General features: G+C 41.1%; 2 protein-coding genes across 3 annotated transcripts; one reads left to right on the forward strand and one right to left on the reverse strand.

Annotated features, from left to right (window-relative positions):
- The first annotated feature begins 289 nt into the window (after positions 1-289).
- On the forward strand, positions 290-17,672 carry nmt2 (N-myristoyltransferase 2). 2 transcript variants are annotated; one of them, XM_062539072.1, is made up of 12 exons: positions 290-434; positions 1,492-1,609; positions 1,887-2,034; positions 6,071-6,189; positions 9,192-9,283; positions 9,940-10,056; positions 10,223-10,393; positions 11,497-11,605; positions 12,648-12,818; positions 13,853-14,020; positions 14,614-14,751; positions 15,892-17,672. In XM_062539072.1, exons 1-12 carry the CDS (start codon positions 322-324, stop codon positions 15,910-15,912), a joined length of 1,485 nt encoding a protein of 494 aa, XP_062395056.1. In that variant the 5' UTR covers positions 290-321; the 3' UTR covers positions 15,913-17,672. The 2 variants fall into 2 exon arrangements, with proteins under 2 accessions (XP_062395056.1, XP_062395057.1); XM_062539073.1 differs by having other exon boundaries at positions 1,890-2,034; positions 15,892-17,514.
- On the reverse strand, positions 17,617-19,085 carry rpp38 (ribonuclease P/MRP 38 subunit). Its single transcript, XM_062539075.1, has 2 exons — positions 18,979-19,085; positions 17,617-18,643 (listed from the first exon to the last, which is right to left on the reverse strand). Exon 2 carries the CDS (start codon positions 18,624-18,626, stop codon positions 17,811-17,813), a length of 816 nt encoding a protein of 271 aa, XP_062395059.1. The 5' UTR covers positions 18,627-18,643; positions 18,979-19,085; the 3' UTR covers positions 17,617-17,810.
- Positions 19,086-19,285: the final 200 nt, after the last annotated feature.

Raw genomic sequence — 19,285 nt, forward strand, 5'->3', positions numbered from 1 at the left:
ATAAATATGCATACAGGTGCGAAATGTCTTCGTACATGCCCATCTTATTTTACATAGCTGCAAAACTTTACTACACATATGAACATGTTTTCACAAGCTCAAGCCTCAAGATGGTCCTAAATTGACTCGATGTCTTTTGTCTAGTTTGCACTTTGCAGAATAGATCAGTGGCGTCAAGGTGATACATTTTGCTACTCACTCAATTGAACAGTAGAGGGCGCAGTTGTGCACGCTGTAATTTGCACTGGTCTCCTCCTGTATCATCACTTGCTAGCTGGGCAGCCGGCTAGTCAACATTTTTTTCTCCCTATACTTTCATCCATGATGGCGGAGGATAGCGAATCCGCAGCCAGCCAGCAGAGCTTGGAATTAGATGACCAGGACACATGCGGGATTGACGGAGACAACGAGGAAGAAAATGAACATATGCAAGGGTAAGTTTAGTGAGAACATCCTGCAGAGAACATCACGAGCAGCTTGTGGAGCTTCTGACAGGCAGCCACACGGGGATGCGACCAGGAGGTGCATGCGGGCAGTGTAACAACAATCATGGCTAGCCAGCTAGGTCGGCTATGCAATCCATTCAGTGTACTAGCTATCCAGTCTCTAAATTAGCTAACTTTACCCTGCTTGCTTCGTGGTGTATGTTACACTTTGTAAAGTGCATAAAGGCGTCAATACTGTTTAGATTGCAAGCTGGTGGGTTAGCGACGCATCCCTAAAACGCGAGGCAGTGATAGCTAGCCTGACCACATCTGAATGAAAGGATGAAATTGTGCTAGTTGGCTAGCTGACATAGCTAACTGCTTAGGTCCGTTGCATGCTCTACAATAATTCTTGGTGCTTGTCACGATTGTGCATCGGTAGTAGCGGCGCAGCAGTAATATGAGCATTTAGTTTTGAATCAGTGATGTAGACAATGGTTATTTATGATCAGCGATAAATTACGGTAATCAGTGCAATCTGCCGGTGACTTAGCAAACAAAGCATCATAGAGCTAACATCAACCAACGTTAGTTTCAATGAGGCTAACGGAAATGACAGTCTCCGTTAAAGCTTTGCTTGTCGTCAGGCAGACCAGTGCTGTTCCGTGGTTTTGCATCCTTGAAGCTTGCTATACCGCGCTACGCACACGTGCCTAAAGTATCATATTGTACTGCTGTTTGACCTGTCACTGTATGAATTATTAACATTATAAGCGTGTCGTTTTGCCGTGCAGGTTTAGCAGATTGTTACCTTATCAGATCAATGTTACATCTGCAAATTACCAGGGGATTGATTACTTTGTTTAACTTTAAATGTTTGGTCAGATCTACACACACACATTTAAGTATATATTTTAAATGTGTGTGTGTAGATCTGACCAAACATTTTCAACCTTTGGTTCATAATTTATTGTTTATAGAACTTAAACTGAATGCAATCATTTGAAAGGTAATTCTTCTCGTCTCCGATTCATCTGTGTGTGCGTGCTTCTTACACTCCTGTCAGGAGCCCTGGGGGCGACCTGGGAGCCAAAAAGAAAAAGAAGAAACAGAAGAGGAAGAAAGAGAAACCCAGCTCAGGGGGAGCTAAATCAGATTCTGCTTCTGACTCTCAAGAGATCAAGGTGAAAAACACAGTCACATTGATTTTCTGTTGTTTTGATAGGTTTCTTAAATTGTGTGTTGACAGTACAGGACATCCAGATTGTACTTGTTCCTCTGTTGAAGCCTAGAGACAAAAACATTTGAACAGAATAGATAGACACCCCCTCCATAGTGCCTTGTTACCATAGTTGCAATGCACACAAAGGCACAAGAAGTTATACAAGATCAAATATTCATCATCAACCTCAAATCTTCTGAAAATGTTAGAGAGTAGTGAGCCTCTCATTCTCTCCGCAGCAGAACCCAGCCATACCCATGCAGAAGCTGCAGGACATCCAGAGGGCCATGGAGCTGTTGAGCACCTGCCAAGGCCCAGCCAAGAACATTGATGACGCCAGCAAGCACAAGTACCAGTTCTGGGACACACAACCTGTTCCTAAACTCAGTGAGTGGCCCTCGGCCCCCTAGTCATTAGTTCTGAACCCTGCATTACCCCCCAAAAAACACTGCATAGTACCTAGCGTGCAAGGGCTAAAATGTATGAAGATCGCTGCTTTGTAGGTACAGTACGAGTGGGTACTCTGGCCATTGCTTTCTATGCTTTGAGGAAGTCAATCCGCTGATGTGTAAAAGCTGTTTCCAAAACTTAGTTGTGAAATCTGATGCCTAAAGTTTCATTGCATTGAGTTACAGGCTTTTTCTTAGTGCTTTACTTTGTTTGTGCAAAAATGGGTAGAAAAGGCTTTAGACAGGTGATGGAAGACTTGGTGGAGCCGGAGCTGTGGACCTCCAGTAAGGTATTCTCTATGGGCCCCTATAGCGGATAATGTCACTTCGAACTCTTAACTGTCAAATCGCCTATATATCCGATCTTATTCTATTCGACCCAAAATGTTACTTATTGAGCTTGTTTAGTTTGACAAGCTTGTTCTGAAGAAGTGGAAGACCGGTTGCCAAGTTGCCAACCTCATTCCAATGTTTCAAGATCAGGGAAAACATGCGCCGCACCACATGTATTGAGAACGGTTCATGAAATTTTCACTTTGTTTGGTTTGACAGTGGAACTGTTCATGTTCAGTACTGTTTGAATTAGTGATATTGTATAGAAAATTCCGCACACTGTCCATTACGCATGCCAAACATTTATTCACAACGTTTCGGTCATAGACCTTCCTCAGGAGAATAAGAGGGGAAAAAGAGGTGTGCATTAGCGCTTTTCAAGTAATTAGTGACATTAACCACATACTGTAGCAATGCGTATTGTAAAACAAATCTTAGTCGCCGCAATGATAGCGTTATCGCAATCATCATAGTCTATTACCTAATGTAGTGCGCTCAGCTTTACCATGCTAGCTGTTCAGTAGCTTATGGTTAGTTTCGTAGATATGAATCTTATTGGCTATAAGTTCTGTATAAAATTTCACTTTTTTTCCATTTTTCTCCTCTGTTCTGCTTTCTGGCCACCTGCTTTGTGTTGAACTTGGAAGAGAAAAAGAGAATTAAGAAAGGTAGACACCTGAAAGTCGTCTGATAGTGTCAAAGTTCCAATATTTGACCTATTACTATTTGTTTATGAAGCCTATTTGCCATTTAGGAATACTCACTTAGCTTTGAATATGAAATATTGGCATATGTGTCTTCACGGATGTCCTCTTAAAATTACGAGGCTAGATCATGACTCAATTTAAAGAATTGTGGTTATTTTCCTCTCCTTTCTTGGAAGTGAGGATGAGCCTGCTTTGACATTAAACTGACCATTTTGCTATAGCCTTTTATGAGAAGATGCTTTGAACACAACCTTGATGTTCTTGGTTTATGGATTGAGAAGTGCGTTGGTGACGATGTTTTTTTTCCTCCACCACATAAGCAGTAGAAATTCAATGGCTATGGCTATGGCTATGGCTATGGCTATGGCTATGGTTATTTAGCAGACGCCTTTGTCCAAAGCGACATACAAATAAATAACAATACAAATTAAATTAACAGTGAACAATTACAAACTAGGGAGAATAGTAATATTATCAGTAGAACAATAATTTTAAGCACTAACCTAATGAGAAATAAAACAGTGAAATGAGAATAGCAATCAAATAAGTCACTCAGTTAATTATATATGATAATAATAACTAAAGCATGGTATGGCTAAATTTAAGGACAATAGCAAAATAAATTTCAAATTCTATCAATAGACAAATTATAACAAAACAATACTATTATACAAACCATAACACATCACAAACTCAAAGGACTAAGTGCATATTAAATAAATATGCCTTAAGACCCCTCTTAAAAGATCCAAAGCTGTTGCTGGAACGGAGAGCACTGGGTAACTCATTCCACCAACATGGAACCACTGAAGAATAGGATCTACAATTTGACCTAGCATGAATGGTTGGTCGACATAACAGACGCTCCTCAGAAGATCGCAATGGGCGGTTGGGAATGTACATCGTGATTAAAGAACTGAAGTAGCTGGGAGCAGATCCAGTCAGTGTCCTATAGGCCAGAGTGAGAGATTTAAATTTAATTCTGGCTACTATAGGGAGTCAGTGGAGAGTAACTAGGAGAGGGGTTACATGTGTCCTCTTTGGCTGATTGAAGACCAGTCGTGCTGCAGCATTCTGAATCAACTGAAGTGGTCTTAATACACAAGCAGGTAGGCCAGCTAACAGAGAATTACAGTAGTCCAGCTTGGAGATAACCATTGCCTGTACAAGAAGCTGAGTGGAATCTTGTGTCAGATAAGGTCTGATCTTCCTAATGTTGTACAGGGTATACCGACATGACTTTGCAATTGAGGCAACATGCTCAGAGAAAGTAAGTTGGTCATCAATTATGACACCCAAGTTACGTGCCGATCTGGTTGGAGTCAGTGAGGATGAATCAAGCTGGATATTGATCTGTTGGGGAATAGCTGTTTTTGCTGGAAACACCAAGAGCTCAGTTTTGGAAAGATTAAGCTGAAGGTGCTGATCCTTCATCCAGATTGAAATGTCCTTCAGGCATGCAGAGATCCGATGGGAAACACTAGAGTCCTCTGGTGGGAAGGATAGGAAAAGTTGAGTGTCGTCCGCATAGCAATGATATTCAAATCCATGAGAGCGAATAATCCCACCTAAAGAAGTGGTGTAAATAGAGAAAAGGAGGGGTCCTAATACTGATCCTTGGGGGACTCCTGTAGTGAGGTCATGAGACTTTGATATCTGTCCCTGCCAAGACACGCTAAAAGAACGCCCTTTAAGGTAAGACTTGAACCAGTCAAGAGCTTTCCCAGAAATTCCCAGTTCATATAGTGTAGAAAGGAGAATGTCATGGTTAACCGTATCAAAGGCTGCAGATAAATCTAACAGAATTAACACTGATGACTGAGCAATGGATCCTAAATGTATTAATGTCCACTACCTTTCCTCTATTTTCTATAAAAAGACATTCGCTCAATCAGTGTCAGTAAGGTACAAACAAAATGTAAGTCTGTAAGGGGGCCCAGGGGCCCTCTGCCTCCGCCATTAGGTCCACCTACCTCAAGCTTGTTTTCCACTATAAAGACCCTATTTATTTCAACAGACATGAAGCCGTACATGAAGCCTTAACCCTTGCACCCTAACAGTACAACCCCTAACCCTTTTGAGTTCTCTCTGGTCAGAAGATACAGTATACTGTATGGTCAGTGTTTGACATTTAAGCTGATTTGAGAGGAGCAGTATGACCAGACCTTGCTGCTACACTTTGTCACAGACGTTTTGTCTTGTCTCAGACCTTTCAGTCTAGTTCCAACTGCATGTTCAGTGATATTTCAACAAATCGGATACATTTCTCCTAGTCTTGAGTACCACATGAATTGGGTCTTTGACCAGCTGTGTTGTTTGTTTGGCCATGTTTATCAGCCATGTTGTTTGGGCACTTGGGCATACAGTCAAAACTATAGAAACCAGTCAGGTGATCAGCTAACTCCAAATGCTACTTTGCAACACTTTTGAAAAACTGATACATTTCGGTTCTTAATTATGATTCTCATTGGTCTGCCTTTATTTCATGAAATTTTGCCAGGTATATGTTGTTACCGTTTTAGAAAAGCAATAAGCCACTCAAATCTTATTGCCTAAAGGCCTCTCGGCTTACTGCTTAAATGTGCCAAGTGCAGGAGATCAGAGGACCCCTAACTAGGGGTGCAGTGCACCAATATAACAGCCAGCATTGGCCTTGCTGACTGACATTGTCTATCAGCAGACGTATGACATTTACTGATGGCAGTGTTTATATTTATCTGTTATGTTGCATCAATTCTGCACTAGTTAAATGTTGTGCTAACGACTGGAAAATGGTTGTTATTTTCTTAGTGAATATTTTTGTTTCCACAAAATATCGGTATCGGTTATCGGCCAAATTGTTCTTTTATACATTCAGTACCGGACCAAAATTTCAGAATCTGTACATCCCTACATCTAACTGAATAGTATCGGTGCTTTGTGGCGGGTTTGCAGATGAGGTGGTGACGACCCACGGGCCCATCGAGCCGGACAAGGAGAACATCAGGCAGGAGCCATACTCCCTCCCGCAAGGCTTCATGTGGGATACACTGGACCTCAGCAATAGTGAAGTGGTGAGAGTGGGAGGGTACCCCTGTGGCAGTGTAGGGGAGTTGGGGGGGGGGGGGGGGTATGCTCTATTCACATCCAGTACATGATGATTCACTCATTGTTCATCACCTCAAATGTTAAGATTATTTTAATTACGTTGAGATTATTTCTTTGTGGAGTGATATTTCACGTCACCAATGGCTATTTCGCCTGTAATCAATGAGTTATATTAACATTATATGTTTTTTTGATAATAGTTGCTTGCAAGTAGGGCTTGATACAGCAGTCTGTTTTTCTCAAGATTTTGTGCAGCAGCCTTTGATTGACATTTCTACAAGACACGAATCACACTTAGGGAGTGCTGTAGGGTACTGTAAGTACTGTAAGCACATTTTAAATCAGTTGTATTGAAAACAAAAGTGGAACGCACCTCTTTAGATATTGCTGTATGTCCAAAAGTGCATACAACTTCACGAAACACCTCACCTCACCTATCAACCAACCCTATTAATCAGCTTGTCACTGAATAAGAGTATGTCAATAACTCAATTTTGTCAAAAGTGTCAGATAGAACCTTATCACTCAAAGGGGACCCTGTTGATAGTTTGTGGGTGGGCTATCCAAGTAATGGGTGACCCACAGCTGATTCTGCCATGAGTTTACCCCTCGATCCTCTAGGGAGGGAAAGTAATCTCATCGCCATCTGGTGGTTGCGTTCCTAGAGGCTAGCGGGAGTGGATGGGATTTTCTTTTAGAAAAAATATATCTCGGCCCACAATGGGAAGTTAGTTAAATGCCTTCAATATGCTATTCATGTAGGTCAGCTCTATTGCTTCGAGTGGTCATACTTTATTTTTTAGGATCAGTTTAATTGTTTTGAGTTTGTTTGTAACATGGTGATAACGAACTACAGTAGCTAGCTACAGTAGCATTTGACGTCACCAGTTTGGGCGCTTCATCTCCAACTGATTAAAACGGCAATTTGCTTAACTGGCTTATCATATTTTTGTAATAACAGAGAGCGATGTAAACCGCGTGGTAATTACCTTTATGTTGGGATAACTTGTGTTGTGCTCCTACTCACACAAGAGCTGGCAGTAAGTGTGATTGTCTACTAACCAGTGGTGGACAGTAACGAAGTACATGTAATTCGTTACAATACTTAAGTAGCATATTGATGTATCTGTACTTTACTTAAGTATTTATATTTGGTGAGACTTTGTACTTTGACTTCACTACATTTTTAAGTGAAAACTCGTACTTTTACTCCGTTACGTTTATGAAAACCCTCTCGTTCCATTTTGGCAAAGCGAATCACGTGTCCAAACTGCGTCCTGCACGCACTTCAGTGCGGCCCACCGAGCATGCATTAGTTTAGATCTGGCCCGCCACGCACTTAGGCTATCATTGGCTTTGCGCTATTTTTTATTTTTTATTTTTTTATTTCCAGCAACGACGTTGTGGTTAACATTCCTGCAAACTAACACTCTTCTTAGAGAACGTGTACATTTACAATGTCAATTTCAATGTTACATAGAGATGAAAGCCTACTCTTTGAAATCTCTATTGCAGCAAATCTAATGTGCATGTTTGTTACTCATAACGTTACTCATAACGTAATAGGGAACGTGTGAGCGTGCATGAAAGGGAGAGAGTGCATTGATAACTGATATCTCCGCTTTATAAAGGGCAGCCACTGAGTGGAGCCGGCAAGAGTCTTAAAGTGACAGTGTACCATTTATAAATGAATCAAACAGCATCATAGTTCTTAACAAATTTATTTTCTACAACAAAATTACTTTGTCATTATTATCATAATGGGGGGGGGGGGGGGGGGGGGGGGGGGGAGCTATTTCATGGATCCAGGATAAATGCATCCTGATAAAGTTCCCTTGGCCGTTGGAATTAAAATAGCCCCACGTCATCATACCCTTCACCACAGCTAGAGATTGGCATGGTGCTTTTTCCAGTATAGGCCTATTAGCCTGTTTGATTTGCATTGAGCTCAATGAGCATTAAACAGGCTAATAGGCCTACTGGAAAAAGCACCATAGCAATCTGTTTGTTTGCAGTTTGATTTTTACTCATTTTTTGAATTAAGGCATTAAGATCAATTGTCAAATGATGATTTTATATTTCTCTTTTTAGGCAACTTTAGCATGGTATCAAATACATGTTCTCCCCACTGTAGATAGCTTCTAAGCAAATAGACAAATGTAAGAAACTATTTGAAGAGTGGCATTAGTATTTCACCTTATATAAGCTGATTTAGCAGGAGCTTTGATGTGAAAAGGATAAATTATAATTATTAAGCCATTAGAACCATAATTCATTGAAGTACTTTTACTTGTAATACTTAAGTACATGTGAAGGCAAATACTTTTATACTTCTACTTAAGTGAAAATTCAAAGTGGGTACTTTCACTTTTACTCAAGTAATATTTGACACAAGGTATCTATACTTTCACTTAAGTACATAATCAATGTACTTCGTCCACCACTGCTACTAACTAACCAACTAGCTAACAGGCTAATAAACAAACCATGCTAGGTGAGTAACGTCGTGGAAGGGTGTCACGTCACTTGAAGTTGTAGTCCATTTATGAAATGAAACGAGCAATTACGGTTTTTTTAAATAAGGCGAAATAGGGTCTAATATTTTCACAGTTAGTAGATTATTACAGTATGCAGACTGAAAAATATTTTTGGTGGATAAGATCGCTGGTATAGCTGCGTAGTATTTTTTTGAAAAGTCGGTCTATGGGACTCAACATTGGAGCTGCTCTTCGATAGGAACGCAACCACTTGGGGCGCTGGTTTTCACTTTCCCTCCCTCTAGCTTTCTGTGGAATTAGGTATGTGGTTATTGGCTATGCGCCTAACCTAAAGAAAGAACCATTCCAAGGATTAGCAAAACCCTTTGGAGAGATGACACCAGACTAATTAGTCACATACAGTTTTGCAAAGGAGTGCCTCTTCAGAAGGATGATGAACTCCTGTAACCGCCTCTTTGTCTCTCTCCTAGCTGAAGGAGTTGTATACCTTGCTGAATGAGAACTATGTGGAGGACGACGATAACATGTTCCGATTTGACTACTCCCCTAACTTTTTGAAATGGTAAGAGCGCCGAATGGTAAATGAGTCCACCCTCCCAAATATGATTGGTGGGAGGACTCATAGATCAATGGTTATGACTGACTGATATCTGGATTAGTCTACCCATGCACTTAGTGTTGGGCAGATCTGTAAATATATCCAAAATGTCCTCTCTTTCCTTTTTGTTGTGTGCGTGTCAATGTTCTCTCAGCCTTCCCTCAGTCCCTTTCTGTCTCTCTACCTGTGACTCGCTATTGTTTTTGACTCACCTAATGCAATTCATTATTCCTCACCACAGTCTGCCCTAATTAGTGAAGCCATTAATAGACCTTCAGGTTTATATTTGGCAACATACCTGATACGCTTAAAATGTGCCTGTCTGTGTTTCCTTATATGGCTTTGTCTCTTGTGTGATGCCTTTTGTTTGGCTTCACTGGATTGTCTAGCCCAGCAGCGAAAGGAGACGACAAGTGACTGGACAAGATTTGACCGCTGCCAAAACCAGTTTTCTTTGCGTTTGTCACTTTGTCTTTCCTGCGTCCTACTCACTCACTGCTTGCTCTTTTGTCTTGCTTCAGTTTATTGTTGTACTCGACTCGTTTCTGTGGTTTTGGTCCAGTTGCATTCACCCTTCCCCGTCTGTCAACTCAATTATGCTCTCTCACTCACTCTCTCAGGGCTTTGAGGCCCCCTGGTTGGCTCTCTCAGTGGCACTGCGGGGTGAGGGTCTCCTCCAATAAAAAGCTGGTGGGTTTCATCAGTGCCATCCCCGCTGATATCCACATTTACGACACGTGAGTGTACACATCCAAACACATATGACCAAAAATGAAATGTGAGTTGTGAAAAAATGTGTGTGTGTTTTTTTTTTAATTATTATTATTATTATTATTATTATTATTTAAATTTAAAGTAATATTCCTCTGTCTCTGTCTCTTTCAACTTTTTCCCTGGTCTCAGGTTAAAGAGGATGGTGGAGATCAATTTCTTGTGCGTGCATAAAAAGTTGCGCTCGAAGCGAGTAGCTCCAGTGCTGATCCGTGAGATCACACGACGGGTGAACCTGGAGGGAATATTCCAGGCCGTGTACACGGCTGGTGTTGTTTTGCCCAAACCCGTATCCACCTGCAGGTGAAGTGTCCCTCCCACAAACCATTTCATTAATAAACACATTCTTTTACACATACGTGCAAACTCTTAGAAAGACATACTCATTTGGTATTCTGTAGACTAAGCAGGAAACTTAGACGGGCTCTGTAGGGCTAAGCTAACCTGACGACGTCATACTCAATTCTTATCAGAATATGAGTCTGAAACTGATCCATTCAGCTGCGATTATGGGGCGTGATTCAACTGATACAGGGCGGGGGGGATAGCTCTGCACTCATTGGATAGCCCAAACCAAACAGAACAAGTTATTGGCTGTCAGTATATGCGAAATCTAAGACAACGAAATATGTAGCAGGGTAGGCTATATGGAAAACATCCTCCCTCGTTTTTAAAAATAATTCCTTCAAACTGTATGCAATGAACAGCTGGGGAAGTGTGTCGTTAACCCAACGAGGTAACAAAACGGGAACAACATCACCCAAACATGCTGTTTTAACTTGGTGAAAGTGAAACTGAAGTTTTCCCACATATCCACGTTGGTCTAAGTGTTCAGAAATAGTTGTGTGAATCCGTGATAAAACCTCCGTTTCAATAGCTAAGATAAACGAAAGGCCAAACTGCATGAACAAATTATGCATTCATAGCCATAGCGTTTCTGTTGCAATCAAAATCAACCTAGGTCTCACACCCAACTCGTCGAACGAGGACGCATGCAGCCGTGAACCTCACTGCTGTTCATCTGTCAATCATCACGTAAATCCCGCCCTGACAATGTGATTGGTCCGAACAGCTCTGTATCTCGAATAGTAGCAGCTGAACGGAGCAGTGCCAGACCGAAGTTCCCTGCCGAAAAAGAATGTAGGCGGGGCTAAACTTCGGTCTGGCATCCAGGCTAGGGCTAAGCTATTGGTTCTTTTATTTAAGGATAAATTAACTCATTGAGAAATGAGTTAGATGAGAATGTGTAACTATGTCACCAATCTCAGTGTTAGTGAATAGGAGTAGTTGAGTCGGTTAAGGTGATTTGACTCAACAAAACAGTGCCTGTCGGAAAATTACTATTAATAGAAATAACATTTGTATCATTTTACAATTGTGTATGTGTGTGTGTGTGTGTGTTGTAGATACTGGCATCGTTCTCTGAACCCCAGGAAGCTGGTGGAGGTGAAGTTCTCTCACCTTAGCAGAAACATGACGTTACAGAGAACCATGAAGCTCTACAGGCTACCAGATGTGAGTACACACAAAACTGAACGTAGTGGTTCACCCACACCAATGAGTTGTGTTGGCCATTGCTTTTTTCTCTCTCTCTCCCCATCAACTTCTGGTTAACAGACAAGGCCCAGAGGCAGCTGTAATTTATATAAGGGCCATAATACATACTGTAGAATTGTACTACAGTCTACTATTGCAATCTTTGTTATTATACTGGTTGGTTAGATGGATTTGAACTTGTGAAAGAAATTAATTCGCCTGTGCAGATGGGGATGTATACAAACATGCCTTAGATGAGTTTTATGTTGGACAGTTTTAAAACTACATTGAAAACCTATAGCTTTTCCTGGATATTAGCTTCGTTCAGATTAGATTTAGATTTTAAGTCGAAATCGATCAAAATTACCTTGTGGTTGGAAATGTTTCAAAACAAATAGGGCTTTCAAAATAAAAGCCCCCGAAACAGTCAGGAAATGCTTTTAAAAGTATGTATTATAAGGAATGCATTAAAAGTTATTTACAAAAAAAATAAAAATTAAATTGAATTGTGACTTTAAAAATGAATCGAGTACTTGGAGAATCATGACACCCCTAACACACACACACACACACACATTTTTGCCAATTTCTTCACCGTTTTCTCTGCAGAGCTTCCCCTATAGCTAGGGGTAAGCGAGACGGCCACCATTCACCCCAGAAATAGTCATGTTACCATTCCAATGACTCCGAAGCTGTTAAGTTAAGGTAAATTGAATAAAAAAAAAGAAAACTCCATAGTTCTCCTGTAAAAATCCCATTCTAGATCTGTAGGTATTACATAGTAGTTGACGCCTCTCTGCCACAATCACATCTTCCACTAGAAAGGATCTCCACAAGATGTTTCAGAATATTAATTCAGAGTGTTTGTGTGGTCAGGCACTGATGTTGGACAAGAAGGCTCACAATCTCTCTTCTAGTTCATCTCAAAGGGTCTCCAGCTCCTAATCGTTTTCTCACTACCCTCTCTCTCTCTCTCTCTCTCTCTCTCTCTCTCTCTCTCTCTCTCTCTCTCTCTCTCTAGAGCACGCGCACGCCTGGTCTGAGGCGCATGGTGGAGGCGGATATGACTCAGGTGACCGCCCTTCTGCAGAAGCACCTGAGTCAGTTCCACCTGAGGCCAGTCATGCGGGAGGAAGAGGTGCACCACTGGTTCTTACCGCAGGAGAATATTATCGACACATTCGTGGTGGAGGTAAACCTACTGATACAAACGGCAGAATCCCAGGGGGCAGGGTGTAAAACCTGACATTCCAATCCCACATTCTTACTTAAGGCGTATTCACACCTGCCTTGTTTAGTTCGATTAAGACAAACTCAAGTTCGTTTCTTGCTTGGTTCGGACCTTTTTGACTGGTGTGAATACAATCACTCGAACTCTGGTGCGGACCAAACAAGCGGACCGAGACCCAGCTGAGGAGGTGGTCTCGGAGCGGTTCCTATCGAACCCTGGTGCGGTTCGTTTATGGTGTGAAAGCAGCCCGACCTCGATCCGACCCAGTTGCAGAAATCTACCTTTTTTGGATTTGCCCCCGTATAGTAGTTTTTGCGCATTATGGGAAATGTAGGATAGCTCCGTGACGCACAACAGCTGTAAGCAGCAGTGGGCTAACGATTTTTGGCAACAATAATTTGATTTTGCATCTCTTACCTGTTCCGTCTTCCGTAGGCCTGCAGTTAGCATGTTGGACACACATGAGAGCTCTTCTCAGCTGTTTTGCTGCACGTCTTCGTTGTTGCAAAATGACGAGCATGATATTGTTAAACTCATGTTGCATCAAACGGTCTTGACGCTCAAGCACTTCTGCAAAGCTGTAACTGTATAAACTATATTGCTAGGATAATAACGAGTACAGTACGCAAACATAGTATTTACGTGGGCCAACTTTGACGTTGGCTTCCTATTCTTCACCCCGCCTACACGTTTACCAGCCAATGGTTGAACGACCTCAGCACATGTGGTTTTGTTTATAAATTCTGGTCCGGTTGCAATTAATCACAGTGTGAAAGCGAACCGCACTAAAAACAAAAACAGAAAAAAATATTGGTCCGGACCAAAGCAAGTGAACTAATGGACTGTCCTGGTGTGAATACGCCCTTAATGTTCTTTAGAAAGGGTCAATGAGAATGGAGACATTTGGCCTTCATGTATGGTATTTTCTATCAGACCGTGTTCTTTCGATAATGCGATTTTGTATAGATGATCACTTTTTGCTCTGTTTCGCCCAGAGTCCTGACGGAGTTCTGACAGACTTCACCAGTTTCTACACCCTCCCCTCGACGGTGATGCACCACCCACAGCACAAGAGTCTCAAGGCAGCCTACTCGTTCTACAACGTCCACACACAGACTCCCCTCATCGACCTGATGAACGATGCCCTCATTTTGGCCAAACTGGTGAGCGACACTTGCAATTTAGGCACAACAGTGATGGATGATTATATTTGGCCACACTTTTATCCTAACAAGATGGGATGACATCAAGTGCTTTGTATGGTCAAGTCTCTTAAAGACTATATGACTCTGTGGTCTTTTCATTGATTAATTCAAAGCGGTTTTAGATGTCTTGCCAATATGGTAGGGCTGGGTCGTAGGGCTGGGTGGTATCTCAGATCTGTTCACATAAAACCCAATTTATGATTTTGATCTATTTTTTCCCCACTAAAAAAACATTTTCAAAATAAGGTGTTTTTTTTTAATTTCCCATTTGCCCATCAGCAAACATAATCAGCTGGATAAAGCTCAGTGGAGTAATTTGAGGAGAAAATAGATTTTCATAAACATGCAGCCCTACATACAGTGTAGAGCACATGTATTTGATACCATGCTAAAACAGGAAAATAAAATCATCATTTGACAATTGAAAATGGATACACATCCCACTGTTGCAGTAATGCCATAATGTTAAGAGTCCACACTGATACAGTAACATTATCAATAATGTTAAGGGCTCCTGGAACTCATCTGTATTCTCTGTTTCTGTTGAGTAGAAAGGCTTTGATGTGTTCAATGCTCTGGATCTAATGGAGAACAAGACTTTCCTGGAGAAGCTCAAGTTTGGCATTGGAGACGGCAACCTGCAGTATTATCTCTTCAACTGGAAGTGCCCCCCAATGGAGCCAGAGAAGGTGGGGACCTTATGCATTGAAATTAGTCTACTGGCAATGTGTCAGTTCCTTTACACTATCTACCATCAGACCTCAAAGTGCATAAGTGGCAAGCACTTGGTGAAATGGCATTGATGGGAAGCAGGTTGCTTAGTCTGCTTTAAAGGGATATTCCGCCATTTTTGGAAATACATTTTCCACCTCCCCTCGAGCAAAACAATCGATATTTACCTTGTTCCCGTTCATCCAGCCATTCTGTGAGTCTGGCGATACAACTTTTAGCTTCAGCCTAGCATAGATCATTGAATTGGATTAGACCATTAGCTTCTCGCCTGCTAGCTTCATGTTTAAAAGTGACTAAGATTTCTGGTAATTTTCTCATTTAAAACGTGTCTCCTCTCAAGTTAGAAAGTGCAATAAGACCAACTGAACATGAAACCTGGTGTTTTTCTAGGCTGATTTGACATGGAACTACACTCTCATCTGGCGTAATAATCAAGGCAACTTGCACACTACTGGCACTACTACTGCTTGTTGTCTATGGGGACTATTTTCAGATGCTGCGTACGATATCACTGCGCCTATGGTACGTTTGCAAGTTGCCTCGATTATTACGCCAGATAAGAGTGTAGTTCCATGTCAAATCAGCCTAGAAAAACGCCAGGTTTCATTTTCAGTTGGTCTTATTGCACTTTCTAACTTGAGAGGAGACACGTTTTAAATGGGAAAATTACCAGAAATCTTAGTCACTTTTAAACATGAAGCTAGCAGGCGAGAAGCTAATGGTCTAATCCGATTCAATGATCTATGCTAGGCTGAAGCTAAAAGTTGTATCGCCAGACTCACAGAATGGCTGGATGAACGAGAACAAGGTAAATATCGATTGTTTTGCTCGAGGGGAGGTGGAAAATGAGGGTATTTCCAAAAATGGCGGAATATCCCTTTAATGCTGATGGAAATCCTTTTTAAAACATTGACAGAGAACCTTCCTGGAATTCAGCAATTAAACAGAACATGAATCCAAAATGGCATTAAAATGATCGATTAGCATGAACAGTGTCGTTTGCATTGAGAAATCCCCATCATGTTTTTTTTTTTTTTTTTCTGTTGCTGCTTCTGGTGTTTATAAAACCCTTATATCTGCCGTCTTGCTCTCATCAGGTTGGACTGGTTCTACAGTAAGACGACACCCAGAGGGCCACTACCACGTCTCCATCTGACCTTGATGCTGAGGGTAGTCCTCAGGAACAACAAAAAGATGACAAGAAACTCAAACCTGTCAAAGCTGAACGATAAGACTTTAAGCTGCTCTTGCGATCATCACCTGAGGACGCTCCTTCTCCTCCTCTTTATCCTGAATGTGAATGGCACCATCCATGAAAAAGTGGCTCATACAAAAACAAGATATCTCTCCATCCTGACTATACACAGTACCAACTTTTAACTCCTGTCAACTGTGCACAAACACACACGCACACGCACACACACACATACACACACTTTCCATTCAACGTGTTTTCATGCTTACTATCAAATAATACAGTGGTCTACCTGCATACACAAATCATAGGAGGGAATTGTGTATGACATTGTTGAGAAATGTTTTATTTTGTTTGTATGTTTGTTTCATTATTTTGTACAGTTAAGGTGCATCAGTATTTGACAAAAGCAAACATTTAGAACTCTGTACATTTACTGGCAGATATTTATTATCCGTTGTGTTCTGTGGGATGGGAGGGGAACGGTTACAATCCCAAAGTTTGTTTTTTGTGATGTTTTCTTTTCTCCAAGCAGAGCCTCTGTTGGTGCAGCTTAATTGTGAGTTTGCATTGGGAAGAGGAACTACTAGGGGGTGGGAGGTAACATGGGTATTTTCAAGGAAGAATGTATTTTGCATTTTTGAAGCACAACCTAAACATAAATGAACAGAATGCTCTGTGGTGCATTGTTTTTTTTTATTTTGTTTTTTTATGTCATTTTGCTGTGCAAGTTTGAGTGGAGTGTTTGAGTTGTGAGGAGACAATATTCTAGACCTGTTAAAATTATGTCTGCATAATTTAGCAGGGGAAGCTTGCAGGTAGATTATCCTCAACACAAACGATATTCCTGACAATGCTGATAGTATTTTCTGTTCAAGTTATAGTATGTTTTTATTATGTTCCTGACAGTATTTGTCTTTTTTATTTTTTAAATAAAAGCAAGAACAAGGAAAAAGAGATGTTTATAAAAAGGTACCCACTTGTTCTGATACCATCAATATTGTGAAGAGAATTCAGCACATGGTGCAAAGCCATTCTCTATCACAGAAACAGTGATTGTTTAAAAAAAAAGCAAAAAAAAACAACCCATTGTGAATTCTTACCTTACACTTAAAAAAAAAAAAAAAAAAAGATCATAAATGGCCTGGGTGACCAAAAAAAGCATGGTTTATGACCAATTTAGTCAAAGAAAAATTACAACTTTTACATGACTTGCTTTAATTTTTTTTTCTTTTTCCAGTGAAATTGAGCAGTGTTAAAATGTATACAATCCAACCAGATGACCTACGAAATTGTCTACGGTACTATTGTTGTAATATCTTGCAATAGAAGCACCTTGCGGACGTCTTACTGCTCTGGGATGCTCTTCTGAAGCCTGGTTGTATGCGCATGCACGTGAGCCATGTTTGTACGTGTTGTGGTTCGAATGCCCAGAAATTGGAGCCGCTTTGACAACACCCAAAGTACTTGCCTTATTTTAGAGGTTTTCTTTTTTCTTTTTTTTTTTTTTTTAATAATATGAAATGTGTAGTTTTGAAATGCTCAGCTTTCTCTTTCTGAAAACAATATTTTTATTGAGCTCCATTGCAAATTGTTTAAGAAATTGATAAATTACCAGCACCATGAGTACATGACGATCATCCAACTATGGGAATTCTTTTAATTATAGTACACAGTGGATTATACCAGCATGGATTTGACTGAATAAATTCATCCAAATTATGAGACTAATTACATGGTGTGTGACTTCTTCCATTGTCTTCAGTTAGGCTGCAGGAATACATGTTTGTTACCATAACAAAAGTTCCCTGTTGAAGTTCATCACTTCAATTTCTTTTTCTTTGGTTTGCGATTTTTTGTGGGATTTGGAACAATCCTCTTTACTTTCAGAGGTTGTAAACAAGAGGATAAGAGGGTTGGGGTGTCAGAAGTCTCTTCAAGTTTGCGTTTCTGTCCTCTCGCCTGTTCCCTCTCCTCTGATTTCTCCTCCTGATGACCCTCCTCTGAGCCCACTGCCTCTCCAGCAAGTGAGGGTACCCAAGTGACGTCTAACGACGGGACTTTTGGTACTATGGCTGTTACGGTGTTGGAGAACGCTGGTGTTTCGCGCTTGAACCCAAGAGCCAGGAGGCATTTGAGCCCCATGACGCCTGCCAGGTTCTCACTCAGTCTTGGCACCTGGCAGGCTGGCACTAAACGGGTTTTACTCAAGGGGATTAGGTGCTGTGTCATGTGTCTGGGTTTGACCGAGTTGCACACAAGCACGAGACACAGCTCATTCCTCTCCAGTCCCTTAGTGACCTCGTTTATGCCAATAGCCAGTTGCTTCCTTGCGGCAATATCTGTCCAGCCTTGTTCTGAGGTTTGAAAAGGCTGAACATCCATTTTTTGCGGTGATGGTTCCTTAGCTTCCTCCAGTTTCGTTGTCTTCTTTCTCTTGCCCCACACTCGAAAGGCCTTCACCTCTCTCTTTTGGAGACCAATCTCTGAGATTCTATCTTTCAAGGTATTGAGGATGAAATGCATCTGGTCACTGGTCAGAGGACTCCAGCGATAATCAAATGGGTTGTTGAGGGAGGTCTTCACAGGAATTGGTTTCTTCTTTGATTTCTTGCCTGCTTTTATTTGTGTTGCCATCCTTGTACAACTTTTTGCTGAAAAACAAGTGACACGAGACCGTTTCTAACAATTCAACGTATGTTTAGATACTGTGGCTGAGACAGGTTGCATGGGCTATGAATGCGAATCAATATTAATTGTTATCCTTAAAACGAGTAAATAATGAATCAAGTTACATGTATTTAAACTATGAAAAGCTGTTCCTTGTCTGCATCGATCAGCGATGTCAACAGATAATCCATCTAAACTGCTAGTTACGTGTCATCATATGTCAGGATTTTTCAGAGCATTAATATAGAGCCAATTAAACAGCTTGATCACTAAAAGCAGACTTGCTGGTAGCACCAGTGCACTTAAAGATATCACTTACCAGATCAACATGCAGTTCTACGTGTGTGTTAGGGCGCCGCCATGTTGTTTTAAATTCACAGACTATTTCTTCCCCCTGGAACAACAGGCAGTGAACAAGGGTTCCTACCAGTGTTCTGCAGACTATCTAACGGTCCTGACAGAAGTACAGACAGTTACTTCTCTCTGATAACTGGTATACTCTTAAGTTGGAGTAGACAACAACCATTTGATTGCTCTGTAATGTTCAAGACTAATGGTAGAAAAGAGTGAAATATTGTAATCAACACCTACAAAACGGCAGCTAACTACGGCGAAGGGTGACGTTA

Source organism: Sardina pilchardus, chromosome 6 (genome assembly GCF_963854185.1).
Source record: "Sardina pilchardus chromosome 6, fSarPil1.1, whole genome shotgun sequence".
NCBI classification, from domain to species: domain Eukaryota; kingdom Metazoa; phylum Chordata; class Actinopteri; order Clupeiformes; family Clupeidae; genus Sardina; species Sardina pilchardus.